Below are 18738 nucleotides of genomic sequence, written 5' to 3'. Positions count from 1 at the left end.
GTAAATTGTCTCCTTAAACAGCCTTTGAGAATAGACCCTGAGTTCTTGTTCTGGCAAAACCAGCAGAATATTGTGTCTTCTGTTATTACATGATGAAAACGTGACCTTCTTGTCTTCTGGTTTATAGCAGCGTTTTGTTCAGTATGTGTCTTTGAGATTTTAATTCCTCAGGATTAAATTAGATGCGTTATTACTGCACAGTGAGATGTGTCGGTAGATATTTAGGATCAAATTTGCATACTCTGACATCTGTTTTCCTGGTTGCTCTATAAACGGTTGAGTAATGTGGTGCCCAGAACATCACACAACTGCAGATAGGCTGAACCTTTTATCCTTAAGTGGAACACTGCTCTGTCAGGTGCATTGGAACAAAACATTTTAATCTGTGTGCTTATGACATTTGTGTTTCAAAGCAGAATTTTGAACATTATGGTATTCTTAATTCAAGCATATCTGTACCTAATGGCATCATCTTCAGAAATGACTTCTTGCAAATAAGCTCTTTTAAAATACTACATCTGTCTTATTTGCTGCAGGTAGTAAAATAGTTCCACCATCTAACAAAGACATCTCTTCATATCTGATTATCTGTTTTTTAAATATTTTGAGCAAAGGAGACATAAATACCTGCAAGTATATACAATACCCTGGAATTTACCTCCCTTTTAAATACAGTGTTTCTTTATGAGCACAGGAAAGTTATTCATGTGGTTTTCCATTTAAAAAAAAATATAATTTGAAAAATTGAGAAGCTGCTTCTTTGCCAGGCACTGTATTATCCCCTGAAGAGAGAACAGATTGGAAATTTAAATAAATAGATGGCAGTTACACTAGAGTGAACTAACCGGGGATGCATCTTGTGCAAGACTCAGGTAACATCAAGCCTGGCAATCTCAACACTTGCACATCATTTGAAATATAAACAACATTTAATTGCTTGGGAAATAGGATATTTCACTGAGAAGAAAACCACGCTGCTTTCATTATCACTCTGCACTTGAGAGCCAGACTTGGGGAGCGCTGCAGAAGCGGCGTGGTTATCCAGAGAGGCAAGTCTCACACAGAAAGGATCGAATTCAGTGCAGGGCTACATCAGAAGGGGAGGTAAAGCTGAGATCCTCTGAACAAATCCAATGAATGCCAGGTTTAATTGCTGCTGAAAGACTCCAGACCTTTTTTTTAGCACAATCTTTTTTTATTAGTAGTGTACCAGGACAGAGCCCTACAACAGACATGTTTCGATGCTTCAGCGTCAAATCTGTTCACTCACCCTTCCTGTTTTTAGATCATCATTTTCTCATTCCTTCTTCCATATGCTGCTGACATCTGCTGTGACACAATACATCTGGCTCCGAGAGCTTCACACCGGGGCTAGGAGCAGGCACGGTGCAAGGGCACTTTTTTGTCTGCTGGCAGAAGAGGAGCGAGAGGTGGGTTCAGCTATTGGCAGCCTGGTAACCCAATTCCCTGGGCACCTCCCTCTGAAAGCCTGCAAGAAGTACAATCACTGTTAAGTGTATTACTAACAGTGCCCTCCTTCGCCTAATCTGTATTGTATCAATGCAAATTTGAAGGTTTTAATATAAACCCACTTGATTAAATGTACCGCACTGCAAAATGACTCAAGTTAATTACTATGAACTGGGAAATTGCAGCTCACCGATCTGAAAGTTTGTGGTGTGATTTTGAGAAATAGGGAGGAAACTCGATACCCTCATAATTACTTTTTATTGGAAATAATGGCATCAGCAGGATAAGATAATGGATTTCTGTGTCTCACATGAAACACCCACCTCTGGAAGAATCTTGTGTGATTTAATTTGGAAGAAAGAGTTTGATGATATGAGGGGACAGAGTACCTTTTAAGATATCTTTTAGTACATGTATATGCATATTTTTATCAAATCTAGTTTCAGCTAGTCACTTATTACATAACTGGAAAAGTTTCTTGGTTATAGCAAACAGTTAAGGCTATTTAAGAAATAGTAAGGTGGATATTAATCATTCTTTAAAATAACCCTTTGGCAGTAGGAATTTGTATTCCCTGATTCTCACTTATTATGCAGTGCCATCGGGTTAAAAGTGTTATTAATCCCAAAAGTTCCAGATTGATGTGTGTGTTGCATGGCACAATTATATAAGGTATCTGAGCAAGGGAAAAAAGAAGGTGAGGGTAGTAGCTGAAGAGTTGTGTTTCTAGGTCAGTGGCAGGCACTCTATGCAGGAGAAGCTCTTAAGCCCAGAGAAAAAATAGGTCGTCGTTGTGGCACCAAAAGTGGCGTGTGCTGGGAAGCAAATTGTTCCTGATGCACAGGGGAGCTGGGCTGAACCTGCTGATGAGAGAGGCTAGTAAACCTTTTCCCTGACCTGATTCACCCACAGCAGTCACCTGCTGTGCTTTATTATTTTTCGTATTGAATTCAGTGTTTGTAGTTTCGAAATCTTAGCTATAGTCTAATAAATTATTAAATCAGAAGTCAGATTAACAGTAACCTTGGCCATACATCCTCCCCTGGCTGCAGTTATACAGAGTGAAAAAGTTTGCATCCTGAACTGGCCTCTACCGCTTTCCTGTAATAGCCGAACTGGGCCCAGTTTGACAAACTGGAACTGGAGTGTGATCAGCTGTGCAGCGCCAGGCAGACCTGAGGGCCGTGCCACCATGAGCAAAGGGGTAGTTCTGAGCGGGTGGGGATGAAGCAGGGGACACCACATCTTCCTATGGCACAGCTACAGCTGGCAGAGGACAGGCTGTCCATCAGAGGCAAAGGGATGGGACACATCCCACCACTCGTGTCCCCTCTCTCCATGCCCTGCAGCACAGTCATTCTTGGTGCTCACAAGAATACCTTCAAGGGGTCTTTGTTAGCTGGATTTCTACTGGTCAGGGCAGAGCTCAGCATAAGGGCACACCTGCCCCTTCCCATCTTGCAGAAGGGCCAGAGATAAATGAGATCATTAATGAAACCCAAAACATACACAGCCAGCACAGGAGCTGTCTAGGTGTAGTCATTAGGATAACGAACAACAGCTCTGTCTTTTCAGCATCTCCTTGCAAGCCTAGGAGATTGCATTAGGGCAGCAAGATTAGGGACAAGAGATAGTATGTGCTGGTCTGGACAACACCATGGCCCGTAGGATAATATAGAAGCATTGCTGTGATTTAGACAGGCTCCAAGTGTTGTGTGAATTATCGCAGATACTTTTCAAACATTTGAGAAAGCCCAGGGTTGGGAAGATATTAACAAGACTAAAAGCAACTGTAGCCCAGTGTTTGATCTGTTTCTAGCTAGAAGTCCAGCATACAATGTCACTCTCAAAATACAGCAATATAAAGTTAGCTATATTTGCTATATATCTATAAATGTAAAAATTATAGTAATGCCTGGCTTCAGAGGGATGGATTAGTCTATCTGTCTCCTTTCTAATGGCTAAGGCCTTAGACACTGTCACTCAAGTTGTGAAAGCACCTTATGGAGGTGCTTAATATTGAGAGATGAATAGTCACAACATTTCAGATTACTCTGAGCTGAATTCTGCCCTGTGTTACACCAGGGAAACTCCATAAGCTGAAAGTAAAATCTCTGTTTCAAACACTTTTTCCCAGTATACCATTTTGTAGCAGTTCTTGTTATAGTTTTTTCTATTAAAAAGTTTATTCTAGTTGGGGTTGCCGAGAGGTGGTCAAATTACAAGCAGAAAAATGCAAAACGTTTGTCAACAATTATTCCTTTTTTTTTTTTTTTCATAGAAGTATCCCTGTTCACAATTCCCAAGCAGCTCTAGGGATGCATTTTCTTTTCTTTATATTTCATTTCATCTAAGTTGTGAGCTCAGATTTAAGTGCCAAATATCTTGAGTTGATATAAGAGGAATTTGAAATATCTTATCTCTAGAGGCCTGTGATTGAGTCTAGCAGCACCTGGAAATCTCTATTGACAGGCACCCAGCAAGCCATCCTCAGTAGATGGGTAATATTAAAACAACGTAGTGTGCATCGCAGCGTGCAGTATAACTGAAAACCCAACACAAGTACCCAAGTGCTGGGTAGGTGTTCTGTAACTGGTGCACTTGTGTAATGGCTGGCATTACTTTGACCAAATGTAGACGTCTCTTGCAGAGATGTCTATATATGAGCAGGTCACCCCAGGCTCCCTTTACAGCCGGTTGAGAGAAACAGGCACTTCTGGGGCACAGTTCACCTCACCTTCAAATAGACAGCTAAACCAGGACTGACGAAGCTTCTACAACAAGCGTCCATCTCTTTCCATTGACTGTACTGGGACCCTGGGGTTACTAAATAGATGTTGACATAAAGGGAATGAATCCTACCTTATTTGCTTAAAACATGCTGTAACTTGGAGGAGAAAAAAAGCTTTAAGTGCGAGAAATAATTTGCAGCGTGCTCATTTTAAAAGAACGATTACATATGGGAGCATGTCTTATATAAAGGAATTTATTTAAAGAGTATGTTTTTAAATAGTATATATTTATGTGCATCCTACCGCAAGAGAATAATTTTGAACAGAATTAGGAGTTTTGTTTTATTTTTTTAATGAATGGCTGCAATCATAAGGCAGCTCATGCTCCGCTTAAATTAGATTCCATTGCTGCTTTTCTTCTACTATTTATCTACTAAATAAAAAAATAAACGAACAATCTGGTATAAAAATCTGATTTTCTAAGTGAACCTCTGATTGCTCAGAAAGAGTCACTGCATTCTGGATGAAGAAAATTAATTCACGGTGAGTTACTTTATGCCAGTCACTGAGTAGTCAACTCAAGAATATAAAAGTCAGAAATGAAGATGAAATAAGGAAAATTTAAAACTGTGGAGAAGAGATTTTATTAACTAATGTGCTCCTGTTGTGCATATATTACCCTCTAGCATTTTTTAATGTATCTTCTAATTATGTAATCAATGAAGATGCTGATGTTTACCAATGAAAGGATTTTTTCCTGCTAGTACAGAGCCATGAATTAACTATAACAGGCCCACAGATCTCTGCAGCTCCCTGGGACTATAATATGTTGAAAACAGGATTTCAGCATGTCCTTTTAAATGGGTCAAATCTATGGGCAGAAGGATGGCATGTTGATGAATATCCCTCACAGACACCAACTGTGCCCAATGAAAACAAAACAAGGGGAGGGGTGGTTTAATTTCATATAGGCTCTATAGCAAAACAACACACAGATGTGTACTGGGGAGAGATTAAAGCAAGAAAAAGGGAGAATGTTTCTGTGCAAAGGCTTTTCCTCATGCATCTCCCTGAATTTTGCTCAGTTCTGCACACTGTTTCTTCCCAGGTCATGGTGTACCTCTTCAGAGGTGCTTCCGTGTATCATTTCTCCCAACTTTGCTGTTCATGTCTTGACCTAGATTGAATGGGATAATTTACTCTAAATGGTACTTCAGTGTTGGGTGATAAATTATGTGTGATGATATAGATAATGATGTCTGCAAGATAAAAAGAGGAACATTCAGCTGTAGTTACTCTCTACTCACAATCAGCTGCATCCTTGGTGTTAACAGGCTAGTGCCACCTGCAGGGTGACCTGACTCTACAGACTGTTGGAAATTGCATGCTAACACTGCCAGAAGCCATTACAGGTTATTCTTATTGACTACTGTAATTATAATAAACATTATGTTCCAGGGATGAGTTCTTGGCTATATTGGATCCATGACATCCAGCTCCCGTGCATTTCAGCAGGCTGAAGATTTTGCCCAAGCCTCATCCTAGTGTTTTCTTGCAATGAAGAGGCCTTGCATGAGACTTGTTTACATTTGGCTTTTCTGAGGCCCACATTCAGCCAACCTCACTCGTCAGGGACACTTAATACATACCTGCCGCATACATATCCAGCAAAGTTCGGAAGTGGAGTCTAATTCAAGGGGACAATATGGAAAGAAAAGATGCCCATCTGACTCTTCCTCCCCAGAGACAATTACTTAATGAATGATGACGATGAATCACATGTTAACGTAAAGTGATAACAGATACATCATTGTACAAAAGGAAGGGTGTTATGATGCTCTTATTTTGCAAATTGTTTTCAGGGATCTTGGGTGAACATGCCTATCCAGCTGTGGAGAGCAAATCTTATTGCTGTAGCTGAAAGCACGTTTCAGTTAATAAGATGCTAAAGATCAGGCAATGTAAAATCTTTTCTTCACAGGCTGTGGGCACAGAGCGTGTCACTTGGCCTCCCTGTACTTTAGGCTTCTCGCCTTTTAGGGAAGTGATTACTAATTCAAAATAAAAGCCCAAATCGTCACTTTAAGAATTAGTATTTCATCATTCTTTGTATATGGAAAGCAGAGCCTTACAAACTATGCCCCACATTTCTGTACCCTGTAACACAGTTGGTTGGGTTTAATATTTTCCAATTTTCATTTTAAGTGTCTTTTGGTTATAACTATACTGCTTCTCCCCACCATAACTGCATACCTTCTCCTATAGAAAGGTATACCTACCATCTAAAATAGATATAAAGAAATCTAACCAACGAGGACTAGATGAGGTGTTTAAAATGATTTGTTGGGAAACGGAAGTTTTATAGAATAAAAACTCGAATTGCACAAAAATGGTTCCACAGGAAGACGCTCTGTTGTAATAACATTTTCTTGCAGTTCAGCCTAAATGGGACTCAAAAAGAAATGTGTCCTCTTAATCCTGATGAAGCCAGAAGTGTAATGGATGCTGCGCTAAGAGTCTTCTGAGGAAGCTGAGAGCACTGTCAGAGGAAAGAAGATTACTTGGGGATGGAGTGCACAAAATCTAGCCACCAGTTTTGGTGATCTTTCTGCAGAGAAATATAACTTTAGTTACCTGAATGGTAATCATAAAGCTGCAATCCAGGTGTTTGCCTGGATTCGTCTGGAAGCCTTTAAAAAAAAATTATGTAAAACAAAACACAGACACATAATACAAAACAAATACAGACACATCATCTGTTCAAAGCAGTTCCTTGTAATTAATCAGTGCTTTGAGGAGGAATTGTTCAGCCTCGTCATTGTTCATTAATTAAGAATGTGATGTTAGTGAAATCTGTTGACAAAAGTACGGCTGAGCTCAAGCTCCAGGACTGAGCTTTTGGCCGAGCAGATTAACGCGGACACATTACATTTCCTCAGTGGGTCGACTAACACAGAGGTCTCCTCACTCCTGCTGTAAGGTCATTCCATATCACTGAACGGCTTAAGGGAGACATTGTGAAAGCAAGGAGTCAGGTCACAGGGAAGTGTGGGGGGGTGCTTTTTCTTGGGAGAAAGCTATTAAAATAAGCAGAAGACAAGTCTTGAAGGGAGATTTATGTAGCTTCACATGGCAGTATTGGCTTCCTACATCTGCTAGAACAAAGGACCCAAAAGTTGCCCAAAATGATATACTGCAAGCAGGATTTATGGTGATTTTAATGTGACACAGAGCAGAAAATGTGTTCTTGACAAGATATTTATGTCTGCAACTTAAAACCTGTGCTTTGCTTGTTCTAGATGATAGCAAGTTTTCAGAGGCCATCACAGTGCTGCTTACCTGGATTGAGCGAGGTGAGGTGAATCGTCGCTCTGCAAACCAGTTTTATTCGATGGTGCAGTCGGCCAACAGCCACGTCCGCCGGCTCATGAACGAAAAGGCCGCTCATGAGCAAGAAATGGAGCAAGCCAAGGAGAGTTTCAAAAATGCCTTAACAGGGATCCTCACTCAATGTAAGTAACTCCTTTTTGTCCACTGTTGTTGTAGTGATGGTGGTGGTGGTGGTAGTGGTTTTTTAATCATTTTGTTTGTTTGTTTGGGGGTAAGTAGTTGCAATGCAGTCATATTCTACTTCATATCCTATTCCATACTCTATGGCAATTTGGAGGAACAAGGACCATTCCTAAGAGCTTATTTCTCAAGGTGAGCAAAGTTTCAGTAGTTTTTTTATTAATAGACAAAGATGTGCTCTATGCATAATGTCTACTTTTGGGTAGACATAACGCTTCAGGAACGGACCAGACAGAAGCCTCCCTGCTCTGAGCAAAGATGCTTTTGTAGAGAGAAGTGATATGTGGCCTGTGCGTTGCAGCTAGTTAACTAGGCCAATTACAGAATAGAGGACAATTAGGTTATATTTTTAGCCTGGGTTTAGGTAAAAGGAATTAGGATTCAGCAACTTTTAGGGATATATTCACAGCATACAGGCCACCCCCACAGCAGAAGAATACGCTGTACTGCTGCTGGCATCAGGACTTCTTGGCTGATACAACGCCAGTATTAATTTGGCAGATAAACTGCCTGAAATATTTAGTGCTGGCAGCTATTTCCTTAGTACAGAAATATAATCAATGAAGTTACCTTAATGAGGTTCCCTCATAAAACAATAATTGGGATACTTGCCTAGAAGTGCTCTTAAAAGGGAAGGGAAGGGAAGGGAAGGGAAGGGAAGGGAAGGGAAGGGAAGGGAAGGGAAGGGAAGAGAAAAGAGCAGAGCAGAGCAGAGAAGAGAAGAGAAGAGAAGAGAAGAGAAGAAGAAAGGAGAAAAGAAAAGAAGAAAGGAGAAAAGAGAAGAAGAAGAAAGGAGAAAATTAATTTCATTGTTGCTGGTTTTTAACATGTCTACTATGGCTGCTCAAGCAAGAGGCTTTATGACACCCAGAAGGGTGGAGCCTGAAGTTGGCTCTCATATACAAGTTAAAAACAAAACCCAAGACTATTTACCAGATGTAGGACAATGCCATTGTTATATTGTGATTTCTGAATCACACTCCTAATCTTTACATTAAAAAAAAAAGCCCTAAAGGCTTTTCTGCAATATTTTTCTGGTCCCTCAATGGTCATCCTTCAGAAGTTAGGGCTGAAGGCAGAAGCTTGGATGAACTTGCCTGGGTTAGGAGAGCAGCCCCTGGAAGCTTTCTGCATATGTGATAGAGAGCTCAGCATCTCAGAAGACCAATTCACCCCAGGGCACATGTCCTTCTAAATTAAGAGCTTAGATCTTAGAAGGAAAGATTATGGGCCAAAGACATTTGATTTCTGAGGACGTACGTTCAGTGAGTAAATTTTAAAGACCAGCTAATTCCCTTGGCTATTTGCTAGGCAATGTCATCTTCCATCTCAGCATCTAAAAGTCAGTGTGAGGAGCAGAGATGCAGGCACCATGCGTGGCCGTGCTGTTCAGTTCACACCGGGGCCTCTGTAGTTTTGTGTGCAACAGCCATTCCTAGCATTCGGAAATGCCTTCTTCAGCTGCATTAAAAAAAGTCCCCCATTGTCAGCAGGCTGAACTTTAGTTAAATCAGTCTAAATTAGCCCGTTTGTCACCAACTGTTGTAGAACATCTGTCACTTGGAAATAGAGATCCCTGTAGTTTCAGGTGGAGAGTTACAGTTTTGGCGATATCTGGTTTGTTCCTGTAATGTGCTGAATGCTGAACTCAGAAAACCAGAAATAGGTCTGGCTTCAAAACATGAGTTTCAGAGTGCCACAGTCACAGCAATGCCTGGAAGAAGAGAGTTTCTGACAGATCTGGCCTAGGAGGACAAGGTCAGCAAAAAAACAGGCTCAGGGAAAGGTGTTACACTCTGTGGATTTTATAAGAACAAATTTTATGAGCTTTCCAGATGCTCCACATTGGTTATTTTATAAACATCATAAACACTGGCCATTATTAGCATTAATGTGTCTTATTAAAATTCTCTGCAAACTTGCTATGAACAGATGGATGATGTTTTTGCTTTACAGGTGTATATGCCTAAGATTGCTAAACATGGAGACTGTGAAATGAGCTTCCCTTTTTCAAGAATTTTCCTGTATTTGAGTTGATCTGAGGAATGTTTTTCCTGTGCCCTTTTCCATTGTTTTCGCACAGCCCCGTATAATCTGTTACAATATGTCTCTTGCTTTATGAAGAAGAATTTGAAAATACTAGATGTCCAAAATAGGTGTGTGTGTGGTTTATTAAATTCTGGAGAGTGGCAAAAAACCACCTCTGCTGCTTTGCAGTAAGGATCCAAAAGTCTAGCGTAATGCTGCAGCTGTGTGGCCATTTGACATAAATATTACATTATTTTTAAAATACCATGTGGCATTCGTCTGTCATGAACTAGGTCAGATGTCCAACTCTGAGCTGACCATTCTGTTCTTTCTTTGCAGTCAGCAGAGAAAAATAAGCATTTTCAAGGAATGAGTCATCAGACCAACCTCATGGTGCTCTTCCAGTGAGATGAATCATCCCTTGGAGATGCCATTTTTTCTCTGCTGTCCACAGAGGATTCGCCTGGGCCTTAGCTCAGAACCAGATGTCCAACTTTTTACATGCCTTGTTCAGAACAGATTAATCCCACTTACTGTGTGTAGTCTTGATACAGAAGGAAGAACTTGGAGTTAAATAAAAATGGCAGCATTGCAGCAGTGAATGTTATGGGGGGGAAGATGAAATACGTTAAGAAAATGGGCTTCATGTGCACGGACCTGGAACACGCACACTGTCTGTGTAGGTCTCAGTATAAAATGCTTTCTTATTAATGAGGATTAGTGTGGCCAGAACATATCAGCTTATGGCCCAACTACTAAAGAAGTACAGGTATTGAAATCCCTGCTACAAATTTATGCCTGGAGGTATTTAGAAGATTACCAAGCGGATTACCCCTAAAAATTTGGGTCAAGTGTTCAGCACGTGAATTAATTACGTGACCAAGATACTTGTGCCAGGATAATCTGTGAAATAAAGTGTATTACTGCTGTGACACCACCAATTTACAGACCCTGATTTAAGTTCTACAAGGAGTCTCAGCGTTGTTATGGTGCTTCTTCAGTTATTTAAGGGATAAAGAGAGAAAGATGTCAACTTCCTTCTTTTTTATTTAATTACTTCATTTTTCTAGATTTGAATCTGTGCTTAAAATATGGATTGTTTTCCAGGATTTTGGATAGTTCTGTCTGTGATTTGATTTCTAAATTCTTCCACTTTGCTTCCACAGCACAGTTACATGTGCCACTGCTCCCTGACTTTCCACTCATCTCCGTTTCATCTCCTCTCAAACCACCTTTTCAGCCTAAGGCTTATAGATATTGATCCACATGTTTAAGAAAAATGGAAGCCCTAGAGACATCCACGGTGGGCTGTTTTTTAGACTACACGAAAGCTGCAATTCTCTCCTCTGACTTTCTTTTCCATGCACTGTAAACTTCGTCTACCTCTTATTGAGGTTTCAGACTATTTAGTGCAGTCTCCCTTGACAATATTTTCAAAAGTACCTATAGGTGAGTGAAGATCCAAAATCCCATATTCAAAAATTAATTTGTTATCTCAAGAGTCAGATACCCAAGGGGGTGGAAGTGTCCCAGTATCCAAGTAGACAGATACGTAGTGTAATGAACAGAAGTGCCCCATGGCTGGGTACTGAGCAGCTCATGACACTTATTTGGTCATTTTTGTCAATTTTACTAATGGATGACTCTTCAAGGGACTTAGGCACCAGGTCCCCATCAGGGTCTATGAATCAGTCTCTCACGTGCCTATGGGGAAACAGTGGGAGGGTAGTTTGTATCATGGAGTCCCCTGGCCAGATTACTTCCTTATCACATGGTGGCCTTCACTTTCATTCTCACCTTGATCTTCAGGGAATTTCAGTGCCTAGTTATCAGGACAATCTTTTGGAAAGATATGTTTAAATACCCTGAATGCCAGTGAAGGAACTGAACTTAAGCCTCATTCCTCCCAAGAGTGCTCTAAATGGTGAGGTCCGGTGCTCTGAAAGGTGGTATTGACCTTCTTTAGGGTGTTTGACAGATGGCTTTTAAGCACCTGATCCAGAATGATGACAGCTGGAGAGAGATGTCTTCCTGCCTCCTGTAGCACCGCACTGAACAGAGAGAACAGCTGTATCTGTGGCACATCCCCAGCAAGGAGATGCATCTGCATAGTCTAGCAGCTAGTTAAGGCAGTGGCCCTATATGTATTCCCAGGCATGAAGCCCTTCCCCTGTACTTTGTAGGATGCCTGAGCTTTTAACCCACCACAGTTGATTACAGATAATCACCAGGGTCTTAGAACTTGTGTTAAAGGCCTGAATGTCAAAATGCTGGTCTGAAGGTGTGGATAGACACATGGTTCATCCTACAGGGCAAGCTGGAGTATAAACCTATAGAGTCATTTATTCCAGTGTAACTAATCACAGATGGGTTCTTACTTCCTGGTGGACGTGAGGTTGCTGGAAAGGGAAGCCAGTTCCCAGTGACCTTGGGATCCCTTTGTACATCAGCTGGCATCAGGGAGAAGAGATGTGCTGCAGGTTCTCACCCTACCTTGGCAAGCAGTAATTAGCTCATTCACTCTCAGCAAGCAATTTTTGAAAACAGAACGTAGACCCCCCCTAAATCACTTAGACATGTTTAAAGGTTGCCATCCTGAATTTCATTCACAACGGGTAAATGGCAACCCTAGTGTTGGCATTAGGCAAGCCAGTGGCAATCCAGTGTAGTGATCCCCCGCACTCGGTATTCAGGACCAGTATACACCAGTAGGCCATCCTGGTATTTCCAGGGGACCTTGTGGACGAGCTACATATTGACATGTCTTTTTTCCCCCTTCAGCTACTATATATCATGCCATCATAATAAGTAATAAAAGAAAAGCTGTTACAAAGTATAACACAATATAAGTGACAGGATGCAATCTTCAGTAGTGCTGGTGCAGAATTTGTAAATTTTAAAATAGATTTTTCCATTAACTAAAAATAAAATGTTGGGATCTTTTTCTTGGTATATATTCTAAGCATTCATAGATGTTCTTCCCATCTTGCTATTAAAAGTAACTAATTTTCACTCCACAGGTCAATAAAACAGGGTGCCTGCCACTTCTTTCTGCTGCCAGTAAGCTGGTTTGCTTCCCTAGGCTCTTGCGTTGCATGTAAGGGTGTACATGGAAGTAAAAACAATGAGATACTCATCTTTCAAGAAGTCCTGAAACCAAAGAAACCTGAAATTATGATATTATGCAGTTTATTGCTTAGCTTGTTGCTAAGCATCCTTAGCCCTTTTATTCATGACACAGGATATGAGGCTAGATATAGCTTCGAGCTGATTCAGTAGGGCTGTTCATTAAGAAGAATCAGAGGTTTGGGGATAAGACTGTGTGTCATGTCCCCCTCCTTGGGAAGGTCAGGATTTTCACCTCAAGTTTTCCCTCCCTTCCTACTGAAGGACTTTAGTGGTGTATTAGAGTACACTGACTTTTTATTAAATAGTTGGTAGGTTTCTGCTATAAATTTCCCTCACCCTTCACCACCCCCCGCCCCACCCCCCCCCAAAAAAAAGAAGGAAAATGCATTCTCAGAAAACTGAATAAAATCCTCCTCTCTTCAGGTTTGTTCATTTTCATTCTCTGATCTCTCTGGATATGATTTAATCTGTTTTAACGTTATCAGTGCCTTCACAGAAAGAATCTGAATTTTTAATATAAAAAAAGGAAGAAAAAAATGTTAAAAATCCTTTTTGAGCTTTCTTCAAAAAAGGATTTGGATCAGTTTTGTTTTTCTCATTACAGGTTCACTTCAAAAGTTGCTCTCTTACTTTAAAAAAGGTAGAATTTACACTGATATGGTGGTGATTACTAAAATCACCATTTTATCTGATTTGCTTTAAATTCCGTACTGCAGTCTTTTCTCCCAATAATCCTTCTACTTTTTAGCATATTCTCTTAGTACTAAAAATGAAGCCAGTTTCATTACAGATATTGAAAGCACGCTGGTTAAAATTCTCTTAGTAGTCAGACTTTTTATATACATTCGTGCTTTCCAAGTATTCTTTGAATTGCTATGCATTAATAACAACTTTTAAAAGGATTTTCCTGCTCTTTAATTGTCCAGTCTTACAGTCTTTCTTTCGTTTGCCAGTGACTAATTCAAAAATATGAGCTTACTTTATGTGCAATTTTTAGGTCATCATTAAGCTCTTTGTGAAAGAGATTGAGTCATATAATGTGTTTTTACAGTGCAGCCCAGATCTCAGTTGGTGTCATAGAATGCCACTATAATACAAATAAAAACATTAATCATTCATGTCTTTAGTTGCCACTATTACTTTCTACCTTGATCTATTTCTAAAAAAAATTAAATACAAAGTAACCTCCACAATCCATCCAGTCCCTTTTGATGAGCTCATTTAGTCGGTGTGCTCTTTGCTTGCTGCTGTACTGATAATTTGTCCAGTAAAGCTCAGCTGGGTATCTCTGTTCTTTTTTACTTGCCCTCCCATTTTCCATTTCATGGACATGTGTTCTTAAAAGCATTTCTATCCAGGATGCTGTGGCAGTGCTAGAGAACAGAGATGAAAAACTCCATTTCTATTTTACCTTGCATTCTTATAATTCCTCCCCACTTTCTGGTGGTATAACCCTTTGTGGTGGCAACCTGTAGTGTTTCAGATAGATTTTTCCTTTGTGTTTCATTTTCTTTGAATTTCTTCATTCCTTCCATTGTCTGTAGCCTTCACTACAAGTCAATAGGAATCTTGGTATCGATTTAAGTGTGGACAGAATTTCAACAGACGCTCTCGTCCTGTTATTTGTAAGACTTTTTTTTTTTTAATATAGGCAATTAAATATGCGTAGTGGTTTATAGCAAAACAAAAGCACTGTCTCCCAAGAGATTTCAGTCTAAGCCCCCATTTTGACAACTCATGCAACTTGCCTGGATCCTGCAGGATCTCCTAGGTGACGAAGCAAGGTTCAAAGCAAAGAAGCATGTGCTTGAATCACATGGAAGTCTGTCTTTGGTTTTGAGCTGCCTTGCTGAGTAGAGCTGGAGGTAAGGGCCTGATGCTTTATAGAACTGAGCTGGAAATGTTGCATGGAAATGAACAATAAGGGACGAGAGTAAGACATTGGAGGAAGAAAGGAAAGATGAAGGTTTCACCCAAAAGGTTTTTTTGAGTTGGCTGTGCATATCGTGCGGCCTGCACATCTAAAACTGTTCAGGCTGCTTATAAGTGAATGACTAAAACTTACAAATATGAATATGAATAACCCTCTGAAAATATGACTGGTTGAAATACTTACTCCCTTCAATGGGCACTAGCCTTGCTTCATGTCAAATCACTGCGTTTGTCCCAAATGATGTAGTTTGTGATGATGACAGAGATGCCATGGGGGCAGAAAAAGAGGTTTGGAAAGGGATAGACTATGTGGGAGGGAAAGATGGACACACACAACGAGGGAACAAAAATACAGAAGGAAGATGAGACTGGAGGCTTTAAACAAAGAGAGAAGAGGACAAGTCATGGCAGGCAAGGGAACATAAGGTATGACGACAAATGGAGAAGCAAATGTTCCCACATAAAATGTGTGAGACGATTTTTTGTTTTGATTGCCAGAAGAGGCTATAGCTGTTGAAGCCTCCTCATCCATCTCTCTATTCTTTTTCTTTAGCAAAAGAAACCGTGCCTGAAACAAACATAGCTCTCCCAATCTCCTAGGAACATTCTACTCTGCAAGATCCCTGGACAATTATTACTTGGAGAGAGTCCCTTCACTTAATGGGACCTGCCAGAGTTCAGTCACATTTATGATGTTCCTTCATCTCAGAGTTCCCTTGGGGTTCTTTTTTTGGTTCTTTTTTTACCAAAAATAGTTGTTCCTACTTTTGCTATTTTTAAATGTGAGAAATGAAGAAAAGCTTTGCCTAACCATAAATAACAATGAGAACAGCTAATTAAATGCAGTGCATTGGGGACGGCTTATAATCTTGTCAAACTGATGAAGAAGGTAGCATTCACTTACTCTTTCTTTGAGTTAGTGGGATGGGGGTGGGTGGGGTTTTTTTTACTGAATGTCAACACAAGGTCCATAAAGTCTGTTCTGTAATATAAGATGGTGGCATTAAAAGAGCAGGTACTGTACATTTGTACCTGCCCTACCGTGTTGCGCTGGCCTGATGTCAGATTCTTGTTTGTTGAGAAATGACATGGAGGTGAAGTGGTCTTGTTGAGTCCAAGTGATTTATCACATGGCACGGCGCCAGCACTTGCTGTTACACCAAGCTGTCAGTTTCTTTGTTGTAAATTAAACCATGTTTCACAACCTAAAAGATTTTCAAAGCTTATTTTGTAGACAGATTTTCTAGCAATACCTTGCAGGGAAAACTGGGCTCTCTTTAATCAGAGTGTATTTTTTTTATTTCAAAGTTTAACGAGGAGTGTTCTTCCATTTCTAGGACTGTTTAATTGTTGATATATATATTTCAGACAAGTTACTGTGCAGGTTTCAGTATAAATCCTGAAAATGGCACGTTTTCAGTATCCCCATAATGCTCGTTCTTTCATTCCTCCTCACTGGGTTTCTTAGCTGAAAGAAGAAGGGAAAACAACAGCTGCTGATACTGAGGTTCAAAGTTTTTACAACACCAGGGATTATAATTTGCGCTGTGGTATAAGTATTTTTTTTCCTTCATCTATGTGGAAGAATCTGATTATTGTATTATGAAAAAATATTTATTCTGGCATCACTCAGAAGTAGAACACTGACATTCACTTGGCGTCTTGATAACCACACAAGCAGATTGACTGGGACCAGTCTGTGTCAGATGGAAGAGGAAGGGAAATCAACCATCAACACAGGCATGTCTCCTCCTGGTCTCAAACACTGTAGGCCCAATCAACAGGAGATGTAGAAATAATATAGTGTAATTTAGGGAGAGGACATTTATACTTGTTTCTTATTCTTTCTAGTATTCAGACAGGTGACACAGGGTAGACAGAACAGGGAAACATCCTTCTTCCTCTGGTAAGCCTTGCCATGGTGCTCTGCAGCACCAAGAGCCCTGCATCAGGAAGAGAGCAGAAAAAGCAAGGCTTCTAATAAAAGATGACTCCACTGACTCTGTCTACAGGAGTAAATTAAGCTGAGCTAGCGCAGGCTTGTCTATACTGTTCAGCTGAAAGAACGTTGTTGCTCTGGGCCACATAGCATTTTCCTACACAATGTGGGTACAGTTTAGAGTTTGGTGCAGGCCAAATGGTTTCTCCAAAAGCATCTTTTCGGGGAGAGAGAAGGGTTGCTGCTGCAGGGACACTCAGCATGTTGTGCCAGTTGGTTTCAGGGAACGAGAATGGTCCCCGGCTGGTTTTGATCACTAGTACAGATGTAGTTGTTGGCAGTAGGGCAAGTTGAGGGATGGCAGCCTTGCAAACTGACTTCCCACACAGCAAAATGATTTGGGATATATATCACTGGAGGCACCGTTCCCTTGGTCTGTCCAAAAAGGTGGCATTTGGGGATATAATAGAGAAGTCCTGTGGTCTTCTCCTTTATCATGCCATGTCTTAAGACTACGTGTTAAGGAACCTACAGCTACCCAGACAGCAAGCAGACCAAACAGTAGCCTCCTCTTCTCTGATGGAGTTGCAGCCACAATTTACCTTCTTTTTGATACCCATGGATTATTTTTGTTTGTTTGTTTTGATTAAAAACAAACACACACTAAACCCTCACGAAAACCAAACCAAGGATGACATTTATTTGTGGCAGATGAGTCATTTTGCATAGCTGTCAAAATCTATGTCTTCTTTATACAAATCTATAATGGCATTTGCTTACATATCCAGCTGATGACCAGCAGTATGCTTTACTTTAGGCCCCATCCCTTGCATTATCTGCAGTCTTCTCCAGGGTGGTGTTTCCAACTTTATGGTTCCCTCCTCTGCCAGCCAACGTCAGTCACATCTGTTTCTCCCTCTATGGCACCTACATTGGGTAACAGGGAGGAGCTGCGGCTTTTCAGCTGTAAAAGTGTGAAAGGCAAATTCTTTTCTGAAAGTAAACAGTATCATAACCAAAAGACTGAGGGTCTGGCCCAGATTAATTAAAAACCTGTATGTTTATTTCATTACTCTGCAATCTGCCTACCATTTCTCTTATTGATGGCACATATCATTCACCAACGTGCAGTTTTAGCCTTGGACTTAATGCTGAGATCTGTTCAGTATGCCACCAAATGCCTTTCAGGACTGTTGCCAGAAATACTCTCTTTCCTATCCAAAACTGACCTGGAGACTCTAATTCACTCACTTACAGCATCTAGCCTTGACTACTGTAATTCCTTGGTTTGCTGGGCTGGGAGCCAAATTGATTGGCAGACTCCAGCTTACTCAAAATTCAGCAACAAGGCTTCTGACCCAAACCACGCCAACTCTGTATCCTCTCTGTGCTATGAATCTATATTTGAAAAGCATGTTATACATTTACTGTAACAGTTTCCTTTACACTGTAATTTTATGGGTGGAATTTTTCTTTTACCCTGCATGTCAACTGTCGCACTCTTACAGAATTTTTCTGGTCTAAATTGCCATATATTCTACTCTTGCACTTACAGTAATTTAGTGCAAAGCCCTTTTCATCCTATGATGTTCCTAACTGGTGAAATATGGAGTGAAATTCTACATGAAATCTGATTATTTTATCTGCCAGCGAAGACTTTTGTTTTTATTTTAACACATTGTGTTTCAGTTTCCATTTTGTTCCTTTTTTATAGTAAGGCGTTGTAAAACATTTAGTTGCTGGTGTTCTTTATTATTGCATACAAGAAGTTAAAAATAATGGTGTATGCATGGCAGCTGATAATGTAATAAGCAAAGGAAAAATTGACTACTTCTTGTCTCCTGAACCCAAGGAGACATTTCAGCCTCCACTCAATCATGTATTTAAAATAGCCTGCTTGATAAATATAATGGAGAGTGAAAGTGTTCTCTCTACCTC

General features: G+C 40.3%; 1 protein-coding gene across 6 annotated transcripts in view; it reads left to right on the top strand.

Moving 5' to 3' along the window:
- The window catches only part of ENOX1 (ecto-NOX disulfide-thiol exchanger 1), a 370433-nt gene that overhangs the window by 279328 nt on the left and 72367 nt on the right, over positions 1–18738 (top strand). For all 6 annotated transcript variants that reach the window (XM_054809849.1, XM_054809876.1, XM_054809859.1 and 3 more), the window contains one exon: positions 7502–7714. In XM_054809849.1, coding sequence (XP_054665824.1) covers positions 7502–7714 — 213 coding nt within the window. The remainder of the gene's footprint in view (positions 1–7501; positions 7715–18738) is intronic.

The sequence above is a fragment of the Grus americana genome, chromosome 1 (genome assembly GCF_028858705.1).
Source record: "Grus americana isolate bGruAme1 chromosome 1, bGruAme1.mat, whole genome shotgun sequence".
NCBI lineage: Eukaryota > Metazoa > Chordata > Aves > Gruiformes > Gruidae > Grus > Grus americana.
The sequence above is the reverse complement of the archived record's forward strand: the minus strand, read 5'-3'. Positions and strand labels throughout refer to the sequence as shown.